Below are 23,760 nucleotides of genomic sequence, written 5' to 3'. Positions count from 1 at the left end.
TAGCCTGCCAGTGGCCATCCAGCTGGGGGTCAGTTGGCCAGACATGGAGGAGGCAGGAGAGCACAAGGGTGAGGTAAATGAGGCTCGGGGAAGCATGAAAATTAATAGAAATGGCTTAAGTTTTAAAAAAGCTAGTTAGAAACAAGCCTAAGCTAAAGTTGAGCATTCATAGTTAATACTAAGTCTCCATGTCATGGTTTGGGAGCTGCGGTCCAAGGAAGCCTGCTGCTCCCAACCACAGGGCCTCCACCCTGACTACCAGTCATTTCCCAAAGGTCAAGTCTCTCAACACCACAGCTGGTTGAAGCTGCTGCCCTCCTCATCTAACTGCCAGATGACTCTGGAGACCAACTGCAGAGGAACCAACCATATGCAAATCATAACCATTTGTATTGCTGTGAGATGGGGCAAAAGCATGCATTAGGGATCTCCAAAGTTACAGATACTGTTTCTATCACCACCACTATCATCATCATCGAGACAGGATTTCACTATGCAGTGCCGGCTATTCTGGAACTCACTATGTAGACCAGGCTGGCCTCATACTCACAGAGATCGACTTTTCTCTACTTCCCAGGTGCAGGAATCAAAGATGTACACCACACCTGGCCCTGTTTCTAACACCTTAAAGAGCATAGCTTTTGAAGTCAGACTTCTAACCTTGTAGGCCCATATTTCTACATGGTAAGTCCTGGGTTCAGTCTTCAGCACTGTGTGAACTGGTTATGGCTGGTGCACACTTGTAATTCTAGCACTCAGGAGGTAGAGGCAGGAGGATCAGAAGTTCAAGGTCATCCCTGATTGCGTAGAGAGTTGAGGGAGAGGCTTCAATTCGTGAGACCCTGCCCCCACCTCCCCAACCTAACACTGAGCTAGGCATGGTGGTATATATCAACCTGGGTGACTTAAAACCAACATAAATAACTAACATGGACTCTTTAATATCCACACACCAGCGAAAAGCCAGTGAGTCTGTGGTGTTTTTTTCTGTGGAGCTGGGGCTCTAATCCAGTGTCTCATTCTTGCAAGGCAAGTCCTGTACCTCTGAACAGCATCCCAGCCCATGGGTGGGAGCTTTGGACCAGCATCATTAAACAATATTTATCAAGTACCTAGTATGCGACAAGCCCTGTCGTAGGCACAGAGAGCAGCAAAAGCTTGGACAATGAGCATGCTCCAAAGCCGGCAAACACTACGACATGGACGGCACTGGTTTTCTCTGGTCCTGTTGTTGGTATAAGCAGTGGCATGCACCCTCATTTGCTCCGGTTCTGTCATGCTTTATGCTGAGACTCACACACTTGACATTGGCATTAGAAACAGAACAAAATTTCTGTTTTTCAAAGGGGCATCGTCAACTGTTGGTCTCTGTGCCAAAGCACTTTTGTTCCCTTCCTTTAGCCACCCAAGGAGACAATTGGTCACAGTCTCAGCAGATGCTGGCTTCAGGGAGTGGGCAGTAAGCCGTGGGCAGCCCGCACTATTAATTTTCAGCAAGATCTCGCTCTGTGCTTTTTATTATATGAATTAGCGTCTTGGCAAAGCAGTCCAGGACTATTAAACAAGCAGGGGGTTCACTGTTCCCTCAATTTGCAGCTTGTGACTGCTCTTTTGTTTTTGTTTAATTTTGTCACTCATTAAACACTTGAACCTGGCATGAGCTGGAGCCTCAGTAACGCTGTGTATTTAGAGAGTGACGCAGAAGACAGACAGTGGTTGTGCAGATGAGGGCGAAATGCATCTTGGTTTTGTTTACTGCTGGCCTGTGGTGGGCTGGGACTATTGTTTTATGGCATGGACAAACATCCTGCTCTAGGAATGAGCTCTGAGAGGACAGAGCTGACGATTCAAGCTGCCACGCAAGACGAAGGAGCATTGGTCGGAGGGTGTGTGAGCAACATAATAGAGGTGTCTGAGGTGTGGCTTGAAACTACAGGCGGAGCACTGAGGAAGGTCCTACCCATGCAAGCAACAAGGTTTTCTCCTGTTCCCTGAATTAACTTTGAGTTTCTCAACTCTACCAAGAACAAAGATGGCCCTTTGATCTCTCATCTAATCAGTAGTATCTCAGTTCATAAAATCCAGCCTAATGTTCTAACCTAATGTTTCCTCCCCAAACTCATACTCGCTCTTTCTCCCTGTGTCTCTCTGGGCCTCTGTCTCCATCTTTCTCTGTCTCTCTTTCTCTCTCTTCTTACTGTGCTAGAGACAGAACATGGGGCTTCCCAAATGCTAGTGCCCCTCCCCCATGGCACCACTGAGCTATATCCTAGTACCCAATATAAACCTCACTGCTTTCTACTTCCAGGGCAGCAAGACCATGGTCTTGAAGAAATTCATGTAAGCAGCTCTTTTATTTCTCAGCCCAGTGCCTACAAAAGTAAAGGCATGCTCCAGGACTTTAAAAAGCCTATTTCTTAGTATTAAAAAATAATCATAAGCATGGGGCTTGGAAGGGTGCCGAGGAAAACTAGAGGATTAAGGAGAAATGAGAAGAATGGATGAATAAAAGCTTTAGGGTTAGTGTCATGGTACAGTCAAACCACCCACTGGAAAGCAGGTTCCTATCATTTTCTTTGGCAAAGGGACCAGCAAGATAACTTGGTGGGAGAGGGCAATACTGCTTTGGCAGAGGACTCAAGTTTGGTTCCCAGCGCTCAGGTCATGGGGTTCACAACTGCCTGTAACTCCAGCTCTGGGAGAACCAACACGCTCTTGTCAGTGCCAAGGGCGCCTGTGCTCAATTGCCCATACCACCCCCTGCCCAAGCACATGGACACATAATTAAAAATAAAAAGTAAGCTCTTAAAAAATGTTTCGTTATGGCTGCAGAGATGGCTCAGTGGTTAAGAGAGTTCTACCCCTCCAGCGAACCCAAGTTCAATTCTCAGCACTTGCATGGTAGCTTACTGTCTGTAACTCTAGTCTCAGGGGATCTGATGGCCTCTGCTGACCTCTGTGGTACCAGACACGCTCACGGTACACAGACACATATGCAGACCAAATACATATGCACATAAAATAAAAAAAAATTCAATGTGTCGTCCTCTTTTTTAATCATTGCTGCCTTTTAAGCCACGGCTGTCCAAATCAGCAATGGCAACTCCACCGTTGTTAGGTCGCAAGAGCTGCAGCCTGGGGAATTCTGTTCAGGCGCGGACTCTTTCAAAGCTACAAGGGAACTTAGTTAAATCTCTGCCTCTCTAGAGAACTCAAGATTCAAAGGCTGAGGTGGAATCCTGTTCCTCAGAGAGGCTGAAGAGCAAGTAACTCACCCAGTCTCCACAAGTCTCTCCAAAAACCCTCCTGCTCCTCCGACCCCTCCTTAGGCACCCTTCTCCACCTGGCTCCTCCCTACAACTTCCTGTCAGCTAGTTGCTGACTCAGCCTCCTAACTGCACGTGAATTTTATTTAATCAAACACATCTTTGCATTATTAAACAAATACTGCAGAGCATAAACAAAAGTAACACACCTTAAAATAATAGTCTTCAACAAAATGTTATATATATTCTCAATAAAGAGGTAAAATTCTTGTGAAAAGATCATAACCAAATAAGTTCTTCCAGAATAAGAATAGATCTAAAATTTTAAAAACATACTTGCCATTTTTGGTCCCATTGGAGGTGGCCGAGATAAAACTTACCAGGCGATCACATTCCCTCATGAAGCCAGGTCAGCTGGTCAGAACCACTGGGACCCAGAGGGTGAGAACGCTTGAATCCTCCTACTGAGAAGAGAGGAGAACTGCAGGGTTGAGGCTAGCCTGGTCTACATAGAAAGATCTTGTCTTCAAACAAAACCAAACCAAAAATTTCAAATAAACAAAACAACAAAGAAGCCAAACCAAGCAACTAAAATCCCCAAATGAGAGAACACAAGGGGTCATCAGCTAAACTCAGAAACAGCTCAAGCCCTATGACCCGGGTTTGACCCCAGGAGCTCTCAGGAAAATGGGAGGAGACAACTAAAATATAAATACATAATTTCCCAGCCTCCGACCCCTCCCATGTCTGACCTTCAAATTCATGGCCTCTTTTTCTTTAATTGTTATTATTACACACCACACAAACACACAGACACAGACACACACAGACACATACATACAGACACAGACACATACACACAGACATAGACACACACACCACACACTGACACACATACACCACACATACATACACACAGACACACACACACAGACACATACACACAGACACACACATCACACACATAGACACACATAGATACAGACACACAGACACACACACCATACATACACACACAGACACATACCATACATACACACACACACACACACACACACACACACACATGCCTGCTTTGCCATTTAGTTTTGCTTCTGTGCGATTGATTTCAGGAATGACCTGTTGGCACTGGGTACCTGTTTATGCAACTAACTTGCATCCTGTGCAAACATCTGCTTGCTCTATTCTGTTCTCTGCTGAAGTTTTTCTGTTTTTATCCCAGTACTTAACTTCTAAGAAGCTGTCATTTTTGAGGACTTGTGAGAGAACTGTGGTATGTGTACATTTTAATCTTTCAATTTAGCAAGAATTGCTTACTGTACTTTAGGGAGCCATTTAAAGGACTTAGGACTGGATATCATCTTTACAAGGATTTATACACATCATGGAAAATACGCCTCAACTATTACAAGTAGACAGAAGGCCCAGTTTCCATTCGATGATCAAATATACCTCAAAAACTGTTGCAGCATTGTGCCACGTCATGGGACCCCAAAACAAGACCACCACAGAGCCAGTATCCAATGCAAACACACTGGGGTTTATTGATTACAAGTTAGCTAACTCGGACCATAATCCAACACATCACCACAGCAGGTGAGGGAGAACGGCCCTGAACTCTTAGGGTAATGGGTTTCTACAGGAAAAAACTGCAAGCAGGGTGGCACAAGCCTTGGCATTTCAGGATTGGGCAAAAGTATACAACTTTTGAATTCACTGGTTGGGAATAGGGGAATTTCAAAACAGTCAAAACAGCAGCTAATCAGTCTGAAGCAAGCAGGTGTTTGGACACGCTGGAAGGTCACTCTGACCAGGGCTGGCACAGTTTCTTGGGAATGTTTATGACTTTGCTGGGCTGCATTCACCCCGCTAGTTAGATCCTGTATAAAATAGAGTTCTTTCTCAAAATGGAGTTTGTTCTGCTCCTTCAGCAGCAGACAAAACATTTGCTGCAAATGCCCTGGGTTCTCTTAAACAATACCAGAGACACTATATATGATTTAGATCATTTAAAAACATTTGCAAAAATCTTCCAAGCAAGGTAAGGACTTGTGCACTTGTGATGAGAAGAGAGGGGAGCAAATAACATTACTACAGTTATTCATCTATAAATACTAACACAAAACAGCCAAAAGCTTTGTTGGCAAAGTTTAGGTGACAGAATCTTTCACCCCCTCTGGGGGGCGCTGTCTGCAAGAAGGTCTATGAGTTGGCTTGTTGCACAAAGAGAAAGGTGTATTCTCTAGGTCTGCCAGAAACACAGATGCTCATATTTAGACAACTGCCGGTTTTCCTCGAATTATTTAAAGCAGCTGCTGTCTAAGGTGTCGATTTTTCGTTTAAACAATTTACTTTAACATAGTTATCTATGCTGGGCACACGCCTTTAATCCCAGTACTCGGGAGGCAGAGGCAGGTGGATCTCTGAGGCCAGTCTGGTCTACAAGAGCGAGTTTCAGGACAGGCTCCAAAAGCTACTGAGAAACCCTGTCTCGAAAACAGAAAAACAAAAACAAAACAACAAAAAAAGAAATGAGGTAGTATTAAAAACAGGAGGAGCGGGGCCCCTGTACCACGTTCACCTCTCTTCTTGCGGTCTGGTTCTTACATAGACATTTTAAGCAAGAGGCATAGGCGGGAGAAGAGAGAGAGAGAGAACTGGGGGAGAGCATGACTCCTTTGATGCATCGGGTTTAGATATCATTGATTTCTGTATGAGTTCAGGGTCTTCGCTGGGATTTCTATTGCTGGGATGAACACCATGACTAAAAAGCAAGTTGGGGAGGAAAGGGTTTATTTGACTTACACTTCCACATTACCGTCCATCATCAAAGGAAGCAGGACAGGAATTAAAGGAGGGCGGGAACCTGGAGGCAGGCACTAATGTGGAGGTCATGGAGGGATGCTGCTAACTGACTTGCTCACTCTGCCTACTTATAGAATCCAGAACCACCAGTCCAGGAATGGCACTACCCCCCATGGGCCGGGCCCTCCCCTCATCACTAATTAGAAAATGCCCCCCCCCCAGCTGGCTCTCATAAAGACATCTCAATTGAGGTTTCCTCCCTACAGGTAAGTCTTGCTTGTTTTGACGTGAGACTAGTCTGAACATTCATTTACTCCAAAAGACAGACAGAAAAGTGAGAAATGTGTTAAGGGAAATGTAACGTGCTCATGTGCCAAGACATGGGTTTGATGACCAGAGAACAGTTTGCCTGAGCTCCATCTCTCCTTCCGTTATGCGGGCTCTGGAGGTTGCCCTTGGGTTGTCAGGCTCAGTAGCAAGTGTCTGCTCGCTAGGCCGGCTCACAAGTGTCTGCTCGCTAGGCCGGCTCACAAGTGTCTGCTCACTAAGCCAACTCACAAGCCAGAGAAAACATTTTTTATTTGAAAGGATACAACTGTCTCATATGCTTTATGCTTAAAAAATAAAAATATGCTTTTCTGTTTCCATTTTTTATTGTTTTTATTGAACTATATATTTGTCTCCACTCCCCTTCCTTCCTCCTCCCTCCCCTTCTACCCTCTCCCATGATCCCCACAACCCAATTTACTCAGGAGCTCTTTTCTTTTTCTACTTCCCATGTATGTCTCTCTTAGGGTTCTCTTTGTTGTCTAAGTTCTCAGGGGTTGTGAATTGTAGGCTGGTTTTTCTTTGCTTTATGTCTAAAAGTCAGTTATGAGTGAGTACATATGATATTTGTCTTTCTGCATCTGGCTTACCCCACTCAATATGATGTTTTCTAGATCCATCAATTTGCCTGCAAATTTCAAGATGTCACTATTTTTTCTTAAGTATTGTATACTTTGGGAAGAAGGAGATGAAGTGAAATTCACTTGGTGTTTAGTCAGAGTAAAGCATGCTATCATGATGATGTTATATACAAATATTCTATTGCTGTTAAAATATCACACACTTGTTGGCTTAAAACCTCAGTACTATTAGCTCATTTAAAAATATGGGTGTTTGCCTGCATAATGTATGGGTACCCCATGAGTTCCTGCTTTCTGAGAAGGCCAAAGAGCCTTTCAAATGTCCTGGAATTGGAGTTACAGACTTTTGTGAGCTGCTGTGTGGGTGCTGAGAACTGAATTCAGGTCCTCTGGAAGATCAAGACATGCTTTTAACTGCTGAGCCATCTCTCCAGCCCCCTAGCTTATAGTTTTCTAGAGTAAGTGCAGACACCAGGACTCTTGCTCAGCATTGCAGGGAGGAAACCAAAGTGTCAACAGGTTGGAAAGTGTTGTTTTTGGGCCCCTGATTCTCTTTCGGCTCTGGATTACCAAAGATGCATGATTCAAGCCACATGTGTGTATCCACACACCCACTCCCTCTAAGGTTCAATCCGCATGTGTGTATCCACACACCCACTCCCACTATGGTTCAAGCCACATTTGTGTATCCGCACACCCACTCCCACTACGCTTCAATCCGCATGTGTGTATCCACATACCCACTTCCTCTAAGGTTCAATCCGCATGTGTGTATCCGCACACCCACTCCCACTATGGTTCAATCCACATGTGTGTATCCACACACCCACTCCCACTACGCTTCAATCCGCATGTGTGTATCCACACACCCACTTCCTCTAAGGTTCAATCCGCATGTGTGTATCCACACACCCACTCCCTCTAAGGTTCAATCCGCATGTGTGTATCCACACACCCACTCCCTCTAAGGTTCAATCCGCATGTGTGTATCCACACACCCACTCCCTCTAAGGTTCAATCCGCATGTGTGTATCCACACACCCACTCCCACTATGGTTCAATCCGCATGTGTGTATCCACACACCCACTCCCACTATGGTTCAATCCGCATGTGTGTATCCACACACCCACTCCCACTATGGTTCAATCCGCATGTGTGTATCCGCACACCCACTCCCACTATGGTTCAAGCCACATGTGTGTATCCGCACACCCACACAATACTAGTTGTGTTCTAAACACGATGCCATTTTTGATCTGTAGCATCCAAGAGTTGCAGAAGTGGTGTCAGATGTTAACAGGCACCCTACTACTGGTACCCAGGGTCACCACCAAAATACCTTTAAGAATAATGTCATAGTTACCTGGGTATAGCTCTACCCATCTCCTCTGAAAGTTTTCAAGATAATTGTTTCTCTATAACAACAGATTGTTCGATTGCTCTAGTGATGCTACATTCTCCCTAGACTATGTTAAGGTGAGAGAGGAGGTGACATTTGTCTCCTCCACAAACAGAACTGTCCATTTTGTTCTACCTATGAACCCCTTCTCTGGAGATGGTATAGGGGAGGCAGGAAGCAGTTAACATGAAAGAGAGCAGATATATAAACCCAGTATAGTGGCGCATATCTGTAACCCAGCACTAAGGAAGTAGATGCTGTATACATCATCTACTTGATCAGAAGTTTAAGATCATCATTGGGTACAAGAGAGCTCAGGGCCAGTCTGGGCTAATTGAGATATCATCACAATAGAAAGAAACACACACACACAATACATACACACACACCGAGACAGACAGACAGACAGACAGACAACAGAGACAGACAGAGACCAATTATTCTAGGAACACAATGGTTAAAGCCCAAAGAGTTCAAGACAAGACAATGGGAAGATAATGATTCTATGTTGTGCTATAAAATTCTCAATAATAATTTAATATGACCTCAATCAAATCCATCATTCATGATGCACTCTGGATAAGTGATTAATCTGTGCTTATCATCAAAGAAATAAAATTAGTAATAATTTTTGAGAGAGGGGAAACCCCCAAACACACATATGATTCAATTTCCAAAGTACAGATGAAAGCATTATTAAGTAAGAAATTGCAAACAGAAGAGATTCAACACAAATCTCAAAGAACCACACTGCTGAAACAAATGGCTTCCATTTCATGTGGCAAAAGGTATGAGATTAGATCATGAAGGAACTAATGATGCAGGACCAAGCAGGAGGAGATGCTCCCTGGTTACCAAAAGGATGTTCATATGAACTCAGTGGACAATAAACAGTCATACATATCCTATATACTCCTCAATGAACCATGACAGGGACCTAATAATTCTAAGACATATCTCTAAGTAAATTGTTTATGTGGGTGCAGTCTTACTTGGGGATCTGTGCACCCTGGTGGTTGCCCAAGGAGCTGCAAAGTTGGCAGGAGTGAGAATTATGAATGCAAAGGTTGTCATAGAAAAACATTTAGACTCATGATAGAACCTTCATCTAGTAACTAATGGAAGCAGATGCAGAGATCCACAGCTAAGCCCTGGGCCAAGCCCTGGAATCCAGTCGAAGAAAGGGTAGAAGGATTATATGAACAAAGGGATTAAGACCATGATGGGGAAACCCTCAGAATCAGCTGACCTGAGCTAGTGGGAGCTCACTGACTCCAGACTGACAGCTGGGGAACCTGCATAGAACCGAACTAGACCCTCCGAATGTGGATGACAGTTGTGTAGCTTGGGCAGTTTGTGGGGCCACTGGCAGTGGGACCAGTATGTGTCCCTAGTGTGTGACTGACTCCCTATGGAGGGCGACCTTCCTCAGCCTAGATACAGTGGGGAGTGGTTTGGTCCTGCTTCAGTGTGATGTGCTAGACTTTGCTGACTCCCTCTGAGGAGTATATAGGGGATGGGGTACAAGGAGCAGAAGAAGGGAGGGGGGAGAACTGGGATTGGTATGCAAAATAAAAAGTTGTTTTAAAAAATAAAATAAAAATATATAGTATAAAAATATTTAGAACTGCACCTGGTACTTGTAAGGAAGATGTCTACACTGAAAATGTGTGGAAGTGAGCAGGAGATCTCATTACCGTGGCCCCAGGCATCTGCTGAGCTTCAGTTCAGAAGGATTAAAACAAAATGTGGAAATAATGGTGGAAGTTCATGGCTAGGAAGTCAGAGCAGAGTGCTTAACCCGTGCAAAGCTGTAGGTTCAGTCTCCTGCAGTAAAACACAAAAGACAAACGAACCAACCAACCAACCAATCAATATGTAAGTCTATATAAACAATCCAGGAAGGGTTTGTACTTCATAATGGGAGTTTTTTTTGGAGGGGGGGGGAGATTGTGCTGCTGTTGATACGTATACAGTTGACTATTTTTTTTAGTGGTTGCCTAATAGAGTTAAAAGAGAAACAAATGTGTTCAAGGTCTTTCTAAAGTAAAGAACAAGGTGTTGAGGCTTCACAGTTGCAAATCTGGATAAATATTTGCTTCACCAAGTTAGGCAAATAAAACTGTTTCACTGTTCATTCTCATGGTGTAAGGAAATCTGCACACTAAGAAGAGTTGTGAAACCAAGCGAAACAAGAACACTCCTTTCTAACTCATGCGGCAAGGAAACAAGGCAGTGTTCTTCTTGTTACCAAGAGCAGATTGCAGATACTACCAACCGCCCATCGAAATGGAGATCACTACGGCTTGCCAGCATTTGTTCAAGACTTTATTATCTTACCCCTTTGCCTACATTTTGATATTTAGTTATCTATAAAAACCACACTGATTATCTTAATGTTCCTTTGTTGAACAAATATTATCTTACTATATTCCCATTGCCATAACCAAATACTGTAAGTTGAGATATCTACAAGCAGGCCAGAAGGGCAGCTAATCAGTCTTGTTCATTAGATGGCTAGTGCCAAGACTACATTTTAAACATCAGCAGCACTTTCAACACACGAAAGGAAGCTTTAACGCGCTGACTTTGAGCTTAGGTTCTTGTCATTGGTGTTATACACGTCTCGGCATACATTACTTCCTTTTGATTTTGTGGCCTACGATTGCTTCAAATTGAATATCCTGTATACGACGTATAGCTTTTAAGGCACGTTCAGGAAGAAACCTACATTAAGAAAAAAAGATAAGAAATTTCAATTTTAAGTTTTGATAGTAGTGGCTTTTTTTTTTGCTATTTTATTTTTGCTGTGTATTACCTGAACCACATTTAGTTTTCCTCTATTCTGTTTCTTTCTTAGTCTCTCCCACCCTCCACCCCCATCTGCACTGATCTATAATATAGCATTGCTCTTTCACAATAGTAAAATTTATGAGATCTTATACCAACAATGACCTAAAACTGAAGCTCACGGCTGAGCCGGTGAATTCTGGTGCCAAGGACTCAGAATCCATCGGACACACCCTTCCCCCTCTTCCTATGTTCAGGATACCTATTACTTTGTGTAAAGAAAAGCTAAGAAGCCTTTCTAAAAAGCTTTGTCTTTGAGTATAGCGCTTGCTGTGCCAAACGGCTAACACAGCCAGCTGGAAACCAACAGCCGTCTATAATAAAACGTCCAGGATTCACACGGGCCAAATATTTAAGCTTGTCGGTGGGTTAGTCAACCTGAGCTGAGCTGACTGAAGAGCGTGAGTGAACTGGAGGAGGCAGAAAGAGCACCCTCCACAAAGAAAGTGGTATTTCAAACCACACTGGGATTGTTTGCTAAGATTTACTTCCCTGTCAGTCCCTGGGTTAAGGAGGGGAAGATAGGGAAGAAATGAAGGGTCTGTGAGGAGGCCAAGGGCAAGAAGAGAGCTTCTGCAGGCATTCCTGGCCCAGCTAGCCCACCCAATGACTAGCGAATGCCTCTGGTCACAAAATGAGTTAAATGCAAAGAACAACAAAAAACCCGTTGCCAGAGAAACAAATCACATGGAAAACTCTACAATGAGGCAAAGGCTTTGAGATGCCTCCCTATGCAGGGTTGCCGCTCACACCCCAGGCAGAACAACCAATCATATTTATATCATGGTCATATACATGTCTGGTCTGATTTGGGGGATTTTCCTACTTTAATGAGATCTGTTTGGGGCTGTCTTGCAAAAATTTGCTTCATGGGATTTTGCAGTCTTGCTCATGAGCCTGGGAAGCAAAGAAGTGACTCCATGCTAAGGTCCTCAGATTGAAAATGAAGTGGTATGAAATCCCGTGGAAGTGGGTTGTGAGACATTTAGGATGTACACTGTCACAAAGAACTGCAAAATCTGAACACCTGAGGGCCTGAGGAGATGATCACACAAATGCGGGGGCTTGAGTTTAGTCCCAAGAAACCACATAAAAAGCTGGGCATGGTGGTGTGCATGTAAGCCCAGTGACATCGACCCTAGCCTGATTGGATTGGTGAGTACAGGTCTCAGTGAAAGACCCTGGGGAGGTAGGGATTGAGGGAGAGGGAGAGGAAGAGGGAGAGGGAGAGGGAGGGAGGGAGGGAGGGAGGGAGGGAGGGAGAGAGAGAGAGAGAGAGAGAGAGAGAGAGAGAGAGAGAGAGAAATCCTGCTTCACCTGTACCCACATACGCATCACACACAAACACATGAATACACACACAGAGCCTTTATAATAGATGTCCCCATAACCTGTTCTTCTTAAACCGCCTTTCCTCCAGTTTGAATAGTAGTGAGCCATGTCTGGGCAGAGACAATAGATGTATTAGACAAAGGGAATCAGAGAATCCAGGACTTTTTTCTCTCCCTCTGGAATGAGTAAGGCAGTAATATTGGAAACTGAATTTTCACTCCAGACACGGAGAGTTTCCATAGCGACCTTCCCATCTGAACATCTGTCTATAACATCTCTGTTTGTGATTTAGTATTTCAGGGTTCTATGCTTTACTTACTTTTCCAGGACTAGAGAAATGCCGATATAGGATGGGACGAAGATCATCTTCTTGTTGGTCAGTATTCCATCCATCAGACTTCTTGCGACTTCACTGGTCTCTAATACAGGCCACAACCTGGTGGAAAGTGGGGCAAAGTGTTGATGTCTATTTATACTGTATTTCTTCATTTGGGTGCTGGGATTGGACCCAGAACTTCACACATACCAAGGCTGCACTCTGCCACTGAGAGAGAACCCCAGTCCTTCCATTTTTATTATTTTTAGTTAATGAATGAAGCAAAGGAACCCATCTCCTCACCAAATTTAGAATTAGGATTTAAAATGTCTCAGGATTCTCTGCATGAATGTCACCTCCTCCACATCCCATTCTGGTGTCTTGTATCACATTCTTTTGGGTCCAGTGTGTATGGGTGTTAGAGCACCAGATCAAAATAAGTAAATCACGACAAGGTGCAAGATGGGAAGCAACAGGGGAGGAGGGGAGGGAGACAGAAGGGTGTGTATAGGGTGAGTCACGTGGTGTTTCCAGGCCTGATGAATGTAAAGAGAATATTCTACAGCTGAGCCCACCTCCGCTGTGTATGGCTATTTCGTAGAGCTGTAATGTTTTAAGGCATTTAGTGCTTAAGATTTGCTTCTCCTGCAGTTTTATGGAAACTGAATATTTGTATACATCATAGCTTTTTGTGTATGTGGTGCCACATATATGTATATGCATGTGCCACATTTGGTGGCATGGCCTTCCTTGATCCAAAGGTTGTGCACATATATCACTGAGAAATGCTCGGAATCTGTGCCATTAATGAAGATGATGAGAGAAAAATCAAAGCATGAAAATGGGTTTAATATGTCATACCAAGGTTAGCATGTGTAGGGGTGGCTGAGTAAAGAAGCAAGATGAGAAGGCCTTATTGAGAAAAGGTACCAAGCCACGGCTAAACACAGACAAGAGTTATAGGTTAATTTAAGTTGTAAGAGCTACTTATTAATAAGCCTTAGCTAATAGACCAAGCAGTTTAAAATTAATATAAGCCTCTGTGTGTTTCTTTGGGACTGAATGGTACAGGACTGGACAGGACAGAAACTTCCGTCTACAATGAATGTTAGAACTTAATTCTTTGAGATAGTCTGTGGTTTCTGAAAACCCGTGTGTGATTGGGATTCCAGTTGCAGACTAACAAACCATCATATGGAAACAGAAATCAATACTTTTTAGATTATTGGTGCTCTGTCTCTTCCCTAATTTTGCAATAGAGTCTTCAACTCAGACTCAGAGCCATGTTTGACACAAGCACCTTAATGTAGCCTCAGTTGGAAAAAATCAGGGTTTAGCCTGAGTGAGAACATTCCCGTGTCCTGGGCCTTGCTGTGTCTGCAGTTAGGGCTGCTCCAGGACTACAACCAATCTGACAGAGGTTCTTATTTTCTTTCCTAGTGCACCCTCCCCTAGAGTGGCAGGGAACTCCCGGCAAAGCACATCGGACTCTAAGATCAGCACTTGCCAGGATTTTTAGGATTTTTAGGGGACCCACTCTACCACGTTAGTTAGCCACTAGGGGTTGAGGTGGTGCCACAGGATTTACTTAAATAAAGGTCACATACTTGTTAAGTACCTATGACCTACTCAAGATGCCATTGTCTGGGAGGATTCCAGCTTAAAGGTCAGCACGGCCGAGTACCACCTCACCTTGTACTTGGGTTTTTGGTGAAACCAGTATTCACAAACACAGGGCACAGGCATGAGGTTCTGATACCAGTTTTCCCCAAGGTTTCCAGTTCTGCAGTCAGTGCTCTGTGGAAGCCAACAGCAGCAAACTTGCTGGAGCTATGAGAGAAAGGCAGCCATTAGCAAAGTTGGGGGACATTCTTAGCCACCTGTGAGAAGACAGATTTATTTGTTTAGGCCAAGAAGACCTCTGGCCTACTACCTACAGCTCTTCTGAGAGGGTAAATGACCATTTGTTTTTATTATCTTGTGTGATTAAGCAGAGTTCTGAACATGTCCAGTACTTTTTTCCTTTTGGGGTGCTGAGGATTGAACGCAGGTGTCTGTCCACGCTAAGCATGTATTCAACCATTGCTACACCCTAGGGCCATGTTCCTGATTTCTAACTAGCAAAGATAACAAAATAACCACTTGCCAGGCGGTGGTGGGGCACACCTTTAACCCCAGCACTCGGGAGGCAGAGGCAGGCGGATCTCTGGGAGTTCGAGGCCAGCCTGGACTACAAGAGCTAGTTCCGGGATGGGCACCAAAAACAAAATAACCACTTTACAGACAGGCTTATTGTTTTTCATTCTACATGTGACCTTTTCTATGGTCCAGTCAGCCTCACAAATGTTTCTTAATCTGGTTTTATTTCGGTCTTTATCTTAAAAATATGAGTTGGGAAAAGACATTGAAAACACTCTGAAACCAATACTGACAAACTTTTGTGGGACTATGAACAATTTCTCCTTTCTTGAGTAGTGGGGGAAACCAACATTGACAAAGCAATCTAGCAGAGTTCTTACTTTTCTTCCCTATTGCACCCTCCCCTAGAGTGGCAGGGAACTCCCGGCAAAGCACACTTCTCCTTTCTTGATTAATGGGCTGATAGCTTCTCTCTTGACATTGGCGGTCTTATTGGCTTCTTAATTTCACTGAGTATTTGGAGTTGAAGGACTCCAGATGGTGTGGGTGGGTTTGTATTTGCAGTGTTTAACACCAGATTCTATGTTCTCTTGTTTCTCTGATTATAAAATGTTGCTAATGAAATATAAGATTGTTTTGGGGATTCAGTAAAATAGGATAGAAATAGTAACTTATTAAGCACAAGGATAGAAATAGTAACTTATTAAGCACAAGGAGCTATACAAGTGGTAATTTCTGTTTTGACCCAGGTGATGAAAAATCAGTATCAATGTGCATATAAAGAGATAACAAATTGAACAACATTTGCATCCACTGCATTCAACTATCTTGATAAATTCGTTTCTGGGATTATTATGCAGCAGAGTTCCAGGGGACACGCTGCAGACAGTGTGTCCCTAGGACTTGGTGTGCGGTGTCTACATCTTCTTGTGAGGTAGAGCCGTTCCATATTCTTTCTCTCTCACACACATGCACCTAGGTCACAGTAGCTTCTGATGTTCTATTTCCTAGTCTGTTGTGTTTCTTGTCTCAACATCCACACATTGCAGGATACAATGAAAACACAATGGAAATACAATGGGGGGAGCTTTCAGAAGTCTAAAAATTTTAAAATAAAATTAGAGCCAGTTTCCTTATTTTATAGTCATTAAAAAGATATCCCAACCTTCCATGTAAATCCCTACGTCCAAATTCCCAAACTGTGGGCCTGAAGACTAATAATCCCTCAGAAGTCCAAAAGTGTCTCTCACTGATGGCATTGCTCAGTACTTACCAATAGGGGATGAGGTAAGGGATCACTCCGTGGCCACACACTGAAGCCACTGTGACAATGTGGCCAGAGTTTCTTCTTAGCATCGACGGGAGAAGTGCTTTGATGATCTTAAGGTCCATGTAGAAAGAAAAGAAACAATGACAAAGGCATTAGGCAGATCCCAAATCAGGACATTTCACTTCTGCCAAGGTGGAGGCATTAGAAATAAAATATGTGCAAGACTCTGTGGTCCCTCTGTATAAATGATAGATAGAGAGTAAACATGATGGTTTGGGGCAGCGCCGAGAGCTGTGCCCTTTAGCTCATATGCTGAGAACCTGTGCTATGTGTCCCCTTTTCCCTTCAGAAGGAATTAAGCAGCTCTTTCCCGGACATGCCATCTAAGCAACATGACTGTCATTTCTCTATAGGGCTAGGGATTAACCAGAGGACCCTGTGTGTGCTAGACAACCAGGGTATTGCTGAGCTCTGAGCAATATTGTCAAGGGATAAATCCTCAGATGTCAGACCTGAAGGGTAATTTGGCTTTTTACACGTTCTTGGTTTCAATTAGAAGGTTGGGAATCTACTTGTATGTAGTGAGGAGCTGCGGGTGGCATTCCCACCCGGCTCCTAGCCGCCTGGCTAGCTTATGCCCCAAAATAACAACACACAAACTGTATTCATTTAAACACTGCTTGGCCCATTTCTATTCATGTGTGTAGCACCCCAAGGTGTGCTTACCGGGAAGATTCTAGCCTACGTCCATCCTGGGTCGGAGCTTCATCGTGTCTGCTCTGGAGAGGAGAGCTATCGAGTCTGCCCGGGAGAGGGGAGCATGGCGTCTGAGCTCACTTCCTCTTCCTCCCAGCATTCTGTTCTGTTTACTCCACCCACCTATGTTCTAACCTATGAGGGCCAAGCAGTTTCTTTATTATTTAACCAATGACCTTCCTTCATCACTTGTATAAAGGCAATTGAAGAACATACGCTGAGTTCTCTTCTGGTCCAAAACCACCGCACATAGTGTGAGCAGACCCAAATCTCTTTCTAGTAACAATATATATTATACACCATGTTATGGGAAACAAAGATTTTTTTTTGTTTCCAAAAGAGTCCTCACTGTATAGTGAGAAATATCAATAACATTTTATAAGATTTTAGAGACTCAGCCTTCAATCAAATTCTATGTAAATTCCCAGAGCCCTGTCAAACCAAACCCCAGCCAGCTCCTGCCTAGAGACCTGTAATGAACACTCATGGTTGCTGGAAACCCCTGTCTTTAGTGAAGTAGCTATGATTTGCTATTAGTAGGTTATTAGTATGCAAGGTCTCTGTGTAGTGTGAGTGGCATGCTGGCTGAATCATGGCAGCAAGACTGAGGGGCTGAGCACGGACGATCTTTGGATCCACATCGCTCCAAGGGCTACACCAATATGAGGCTCCATGCTCTCTCCAAAGAGTCGAGAGTCACACCTCATCTTCTCACAAACAATCGATAGTAAGAAACCTCCTGACCTGTCTTTCTATGTGCCAGCATTCCGTGGACCTAACAGGCTGTTCCAACCGGAGCCCATAGGCTGCATATGGCTTAGATCAGCTCTGAACGCAGACCAGCACAAAGCTGTGGACTTATTGAACCATTTTGAGATTTTTTTTTCTTCTTGGTAACTCGACTGTGAACTCCTCAGCCATGAACTTTATAGATGAAAATGTTTATGTCCAAATGTCAACTTATCTCAGAACTTCACCCAAAGTGTCCCCAACTCCTGCACACATCTGTTTAGTGGCTTCTATGTCCTTTGAGCTCCTAACGTCTATGAAAGGAGGCTACATTCAAACGGATGTACGCGGTATGCATTTCCTCTAAAACACTGGAAAGACGCACAGAGACGGCTGTGAGCTGACCTCCACAGACAGCTCTCGTGGACCCAGCACGTATCGGGCTCTATGGTACATTCCATTTGACAAAACAAACCAGACGGCTTTCATTTGGGGGAGCTGTGTCCGCTTGAGCTCCGAATCCTGCGGCCAGAGACAACATGGCTTTTCTACTCAAACACAGCACACGATTCCCAAGTTAAATAAAACTTCATATTTTCCCACCCCAAAATATTGTGAACTCAATGAGTTCTCAACACCAAGGAGATACCAGACATACACAAGCCAGAAATATTTCCGACCCACTCACCCAAAAATGTCCTAGGATGTTGACCTCAAAGGTTTTGGTGATCTCCTCGTCCTTGGTGCTAAGAAGGTCAGCTGGATATATCGCCCCTGCGTTATTTATCACGATTTCTATGTCACCCACTTCTTTCTTCACCTTAACGATGAGAAAATGAACACAGGACGGGTTACTCTTGCGAGGTCGCGGGGCTGATGTTGATAGGGGTCAGATGGGCAGAGGTATTTTCATGTTCTATGTTATAAGGACATACACATCACTTTGTGAAAAGGAACCAGAACACACATATTATCCTTAGCATGGCAGTTTACATGCTGCTAATGGGCTCTGTGTTCTGCGCTAACCACTCCACTCCCTACCCCTAGCCCAGAAGCCTCTGAAGGAGTACCAGGTTGATACCTGCAGAAACTAAGTCGAGTCGACATTTTAAGAAACACATGAGCCCAATAACACACTACAGGGATGATAATGAGAGACATACAGACATCCCAAGTCACAAAACCGTGGTTGACTATCGAGAGGCAAGACTGAGTGTTAGAGACACTGCCGTTGTCCACAGCCTGTATAATCCGCTGGCTGGGGTTGACAGGGAAGACTGATAGGTAGGATAGTAACCTGCCATCTTCTCAGGTGGCCAGTTCTGTGAGTAAAGAACAGATTTAAGATGCAATTTCCTTCTGTGCTCACTGGCTTTGGGATAGCTAACTGGGTCACAATGCCATCCGGGGATTTTTTTTTTAATTCCATTGCTAAGGTCTCTCAGAGTTCAGACAGGAAGGAAGTGGTTACACTGGTGGCACAAAAGGAACCTGTCTGTCACTAGGGAGGCTCAACTGTTGGTGAGAACCTTTAATTTTGTGCTCAGTGTGGCACGGGTCGTGTGAAGGCTTCTGAATTTAAGAATTTAAATAAACAAGAATTAATCTTTGTACTGGTAAACTAATACTTAAGTTCTGACGAAATATTTCTGGAGTGTTAAGTAATTAATTTTGATTCCACTGACCTCATGGCCTTTGTCTGGGCCAAACCTTCTGAGCATTTATACTCATCTATAGAGAGGGTGGCGTTTTAAAACTGACTTAGGAAGGTGGCGGCCCATCAGAATCAGATGGCTTGGTTCACTGAAGGCACTTGACGTGTGCTTTTTCTAAAATCTGGCTAGAGAGTGATGGTGAGATGGCTTAGCAGACTGGACAAGCCCAGGACCCGCATGTGGAAGGAGAGAACCTGCTCCCAAAAGTTGTCCTCTGAATTCAAATACACCCCCACATGCACACGTGTGTGTCTGTGCATGCATGCACACACAATGTACACTCAGGCACACAATGCACACATACACACTAAATAAATAACCATCATTAACTGTATGTTTTCCATAAAAGACTAGATTGTACACAAACCAATAAATCTCAGAGAAGAAATAAGTAAAGAACTAGTAGAACAAATGTAACTCAAAAAAAGTTAGGAAAATATTATGTAGAAAATTTTCCATCATAGCCGGGCGGTGGTGGCGCACACCTTCAATCCCAGCACTCGGGAGACAGAGGCAGGTGGATCTCTGTGAGTTCGAGGCCAGCCTGGTCTACTGAGAGAGCTCCAGGCCAGCCAGAACTGTTAAACAGAGAACGCCTGTCTCAAAAAATTAACGAAACAAACAAAACAGAGAGAGAGAGAGAGAGAGAGAGAGAGAGAGAGAGAGAGAGAGAGAGAGAGAGAGAGAGAGAGATCTGTCATTTATTTCCTCTGGGCCATTGCTCAGTTCTGAACAGAGCAAATTTGATTGATAATATGAAACATTCACAGAGGCCAGAGCTGAGGATTTTAATACCAATAAAGTTTTGTTTATGCTTTCCTTTGGTCACACAGCATCTTTACTGAACTACCGGTGTCTGGGCAGCCCCAGAGAACCTTTCCCCTTCCCAGCTCACTGTCAGCTGATACATATGCTTCTCAGGCTTCTCAGCCCACACCCTGGTTCTCACCTGATCCACAGAGTTGTAAATCTCCATCCGGTTGCTGCAGTCCACCACAAACACGTGCACAGTGGCCCCCAGTTTCCGGCATTCGGCTGCAGTTTCTTCAACACCGCGCTGTGTGTTGGGGTGGGGGGCGGGAGGCAAATTCAAGGAAAAATAAGCACCGGAGGAAGAGAAGAAAGACTCTAAAATCCTTGTCCAATAAGTCTCTCCTTAAGTGTAAGGGAATTCCGTGAACTAATTACACTGACTTTACCCGCAAACCAGCACCAGCAAGGAAGGGAAACAGCCGTTGCATTTAGGGCTTTTGCAGCTTTTCATCCTGACTGGGGCTTGCACGTAGAGAGATGCTGTCATAGCGCAAAGGGCATCCTTGATGTGCTAGAAGGTACCTTATGCTCCTCTCAATGTCAGGGAAGATGTCTGAGCACAGAGGGCAGAAGGGTGGCTGCTCCATTTGCTCAGCTCATCCTTGGGGAGCAACAGCCGAAGCTGGCAGGAAAGGGCTGAGCAGCGTCTAACTAGCAGTGATTCTAGATTAGGTACGTTTCTATTGACTGGCCTCGACAACTCAGACTCATTCCCCTGGTGCGAGAGCAGATTCTTATCTGAGGGAAGCTTCCGTGGGAAAACGGTTACGACAGCAGATGATCTACCCGGCATTTATTCTTCTGGTGCTTTGAGTGGATAAAGGCCAAGAGTCAATGGTTGAAATTGCGCACGAGTCCCGAATGTGGAGACAGCTTATTTTTAGCCTAAATTCAGAGGCCTCTTTCTTACTTGAGATGAATTGTCCTAACGCCGTGAGGTGTGTGTGTATGTGTACATGTATGTGTGTGTGCATATGTGTGTTGTGTGTGCATGTGTGCAAGTGTGTGTGTTTTCTCTCCTGTTGTTTTAGACCAGTTGTCACTCTCTACCCCTTGTTACTGTGTGTACCCCAAGAAGGTCTCCAACTCCGGCCAGTGTCTCTGCCTCATCCTGCTGAGTATTGCTTTTACAGGTGTGAGTCAACACCCTGGGAGGCTTTAATTTTAATTTTTATTTTTGACCTCCATTTTGAGGAAATATGAATTCTTTCCAAGTTTTGGCATCTGTTGATTTCATAAGGAATATTATGAGGTTTAAAATAATTGTTTGTTTTAATTTGTTTTTGAGATAGGGTCTCTCTGTATAACAGCTCTGGCTGTCCTGGAACTCACTTTGTAGACCAGGTTGGTCTCGAACTCACAGAGATCCACCTGCCTCTGCTTCCCGAGTGCTGGGATTAAAGACGTGTGCCACCGCTGCCCAGTTTAAAGTAACTTTTAAAAATTATACATTTCTTTCTCCTGGCTATCCCCACTTCTCTGTGATGGAGAGTGGGGACGCCCGAGAAACCCTTTCCGGTGCACACCGGGATGGAAGTAGTGTTACCATCTTGTGAGGCATCCCTCAGTGGTTGGGTGGGTTTGGCATAGGCTGACAGCCTCCCTTGGGTCCCCTTTGCATTTCCTCATCTTGGACTAAACTACAGAGCAGCAACTGAAGTCTCAAAAAATGAAACAAACAAACAAAAAACCCTCACACTTTAATGAGGATTAGAATGTCACTACAAAACCAACTGTCCCTTCAGATAGCCTTGGGGTGGGTGGCAGCATAGAGCAGCAGTCTGGGTAGGAGAATTTCCACTGACTTTGGCTTCTACTGGAAGCCTGCTTACTTCCCGAAGGCCCAGCTGCCTCCAACCCCCCTCCCCCGACTCCATTTTGTCCAGATCTGAGGTCTGGAGAGAGTAGCAGCCACCAGAGCTTCAAGCAGGTGCTTTGACTGAAGAAGAAGGATTCACCACTGTCGCCTGCTTCAACAGCACTGCCGCTGGCAAAGCCGTCCCTGCTCCTGCAATGAAGGCTCATCTGAGCAGCTCATGGAAGCAATCCTAATTAAACCTGAGAGCTCGCACACATACAGAAGACGTGGAAGTGGGGGACAGCTAGAATGGGGGTCAGCAAGTGTGAGGGGGGCAAGAGATAAAAATGGGGCTGAGGACTGAATATGATCAAAATAAACATTTTTTATGATGAATCCCATGATCGCATATGACAAGATTTGCTCATAAGAGCTTACGAAAGCCCTCCAGTCTTAGCATTGACTTGGAACCTGGCAGAATGTAACCTTTGTCAGTTTTAGTCATGAAGACTTGCTGTAGGGTCAACTCCTCTGTGTCCTGCGCTTTGCTAACCTCAGTGTTCTTTCTTTAGTAGTGTACAAAATAGTATGTTTTGGGATGGCATTTCCATGCATACACACACGAGATGTTTAGCAGCCCCCATGATTGCTGTTCTCCCCTAGTCTCCGACAGCCTCCCTCTTTGGCTTCAGTTATCATTCTATTCTATCTGTAGCCAAGACTGGCTCCCAGCTCGCAGCAATCCTCTTGCTTGGCTCCTCCAGTGCTGAGGCCACAACAGAGCGACCATGCCCAGCAGATCCTTTCCTCAGTTAGCCCGGCTTGTTTCACCTGACATTTATCACTTCCAGCTTTGCCTTCTGAAGTTTCATCCCAATTGTAGAGATTTAAAAAAAAAAAAAATGAAGTTGAGGTAAGTGATGTGGCTTGCTTAGTTCCAGCAGCTTGGGAGCTTTCTGGCTCCTGCAGCTTTGGCATCACATTGGGTACAGTGGTAGAAACAAACAAACAAACAAACAAACACACAAACAAAACACCTCATAGCTTAGTCCTCTAGCTTCTTTCCATCCAGTCAGCCTGTCACAGAGAACATGCAAGGCTCTGGAGGATTTATTAAAACTTTGTAAGAGGCAAACAAAAAGAAGTGCTAAATCAAATAACCAAAGAAATACATTATTATTGTGTATTTCTTCTTATTATATTTTGCCTTATTATTTTGTGACTTTGAAGGTTGACAAAAACACTTGTTACCTTATTGATGTCCCACAGGACCAATCTGCTTTTCCGCTTTGCAAATTCATGAGCCGTCAGCCTGCCTATTCCGTGTCCAGCCCCGGTGATGAGAACGATCTGTCCAGCTACAGATTTTCTTCTCTGGGGAATAAAAAACTTTACCAGTGACTCCAAGTAGGAGTAGAGGATGATGGCCACCAGCAGGAGAAGATCTAGGATGATGTGCATGGCTCTGCACACGCTCTCCCTTCGGCCGCGTTCTGGAAACAGACGCCTCGGCACAGAACTCCACAGAGAGCCCTGCTGGGTATGACAGGCTGCAGGAGGTGGGGCAGTCTTTGCCTCCCGCCCCTGACAAATCAGATACACCTTTGGTTTTTGAAACGAGGCTAGCGCTAGCTTCTAACAGAAGCTCAGCACAGGTCAGGGA

The 23,760-nt window shown here is 44.4% G+C and overlaps 1 protein-coding gene across 1 annotated transcript; it reads right to left on the bottom strand.

The window, feature by feature from the left end:
- Positions 1-10,818: 10,818 nt before the first annotated feature.
- LOC130876202 (17-beta-hydroxysteroid dehydrogenase 13) lies at positions 10,819-23,558 on the bottom strand. Its single transcript, XM_057772664.1, has 7 exons — positions 23,349-23,558; positions 20,436-20,543; positions 18,460-18,591; positions 16,290-16,396; positions 14,570-14,707; positions 12,881-12,997; positions 10,819-11,106 (listed from the first exon to the last, which is right to left on the bottom strand). Exons 1-7 carry the CDS (start codon positions 23,556-23,558, stop codon positions 11,016-11,018), a joined length of 903 nt encoding a protein of 300 aa, XP_057628647.1. The 3' UTR covers positions 10,819-11,015.
- Positions 23,559-23,760: the final 202 nt, after the last annotated feature.

The sequence above is a fragment of the Chionomys nivalis genome, chromosome 6, assembly GCF_950005125.1.
Source record: "Chionomys nivalis chromosome 6, mChiNiv1.1, whole genome shotgun sequence".
Classification (NCBI taxonomy): domain Eukaryota; kingdom Metazoa; phylum Chordata; class Mammalia; order Rodentia; family Cricetidae; genus Chionomys; species Chionomys nivalis.
Note: the sequence above shows the minus strand (reverse complement) of the source record. Positions and strands in the feature narration are given on the sequence as shown.

Coding starts and splice junctions, on each gene's coding strand:
- LOC130876202 (XM_057772664.1), bottom strand. CDS start 23,558: ATGCACATCATCCTAGATCTTCTCCTGCTGGTGGCCATCATCCTCTAC. Junction 18,592..20,435: donor TTTACAACTCTGTGGATCAG/GTGAGAACCAGG, acceptor CTCATCGTTAAG/GTGAAGAAAGAAGTGGGTGA. Junction 14,708..16,289: donor CCTTACCTCATCCCCTATTG/GTAAGTACTGAG, acceptor TTTCTCTCATAG/CTCCAGCAAGTTTGCTGCTG.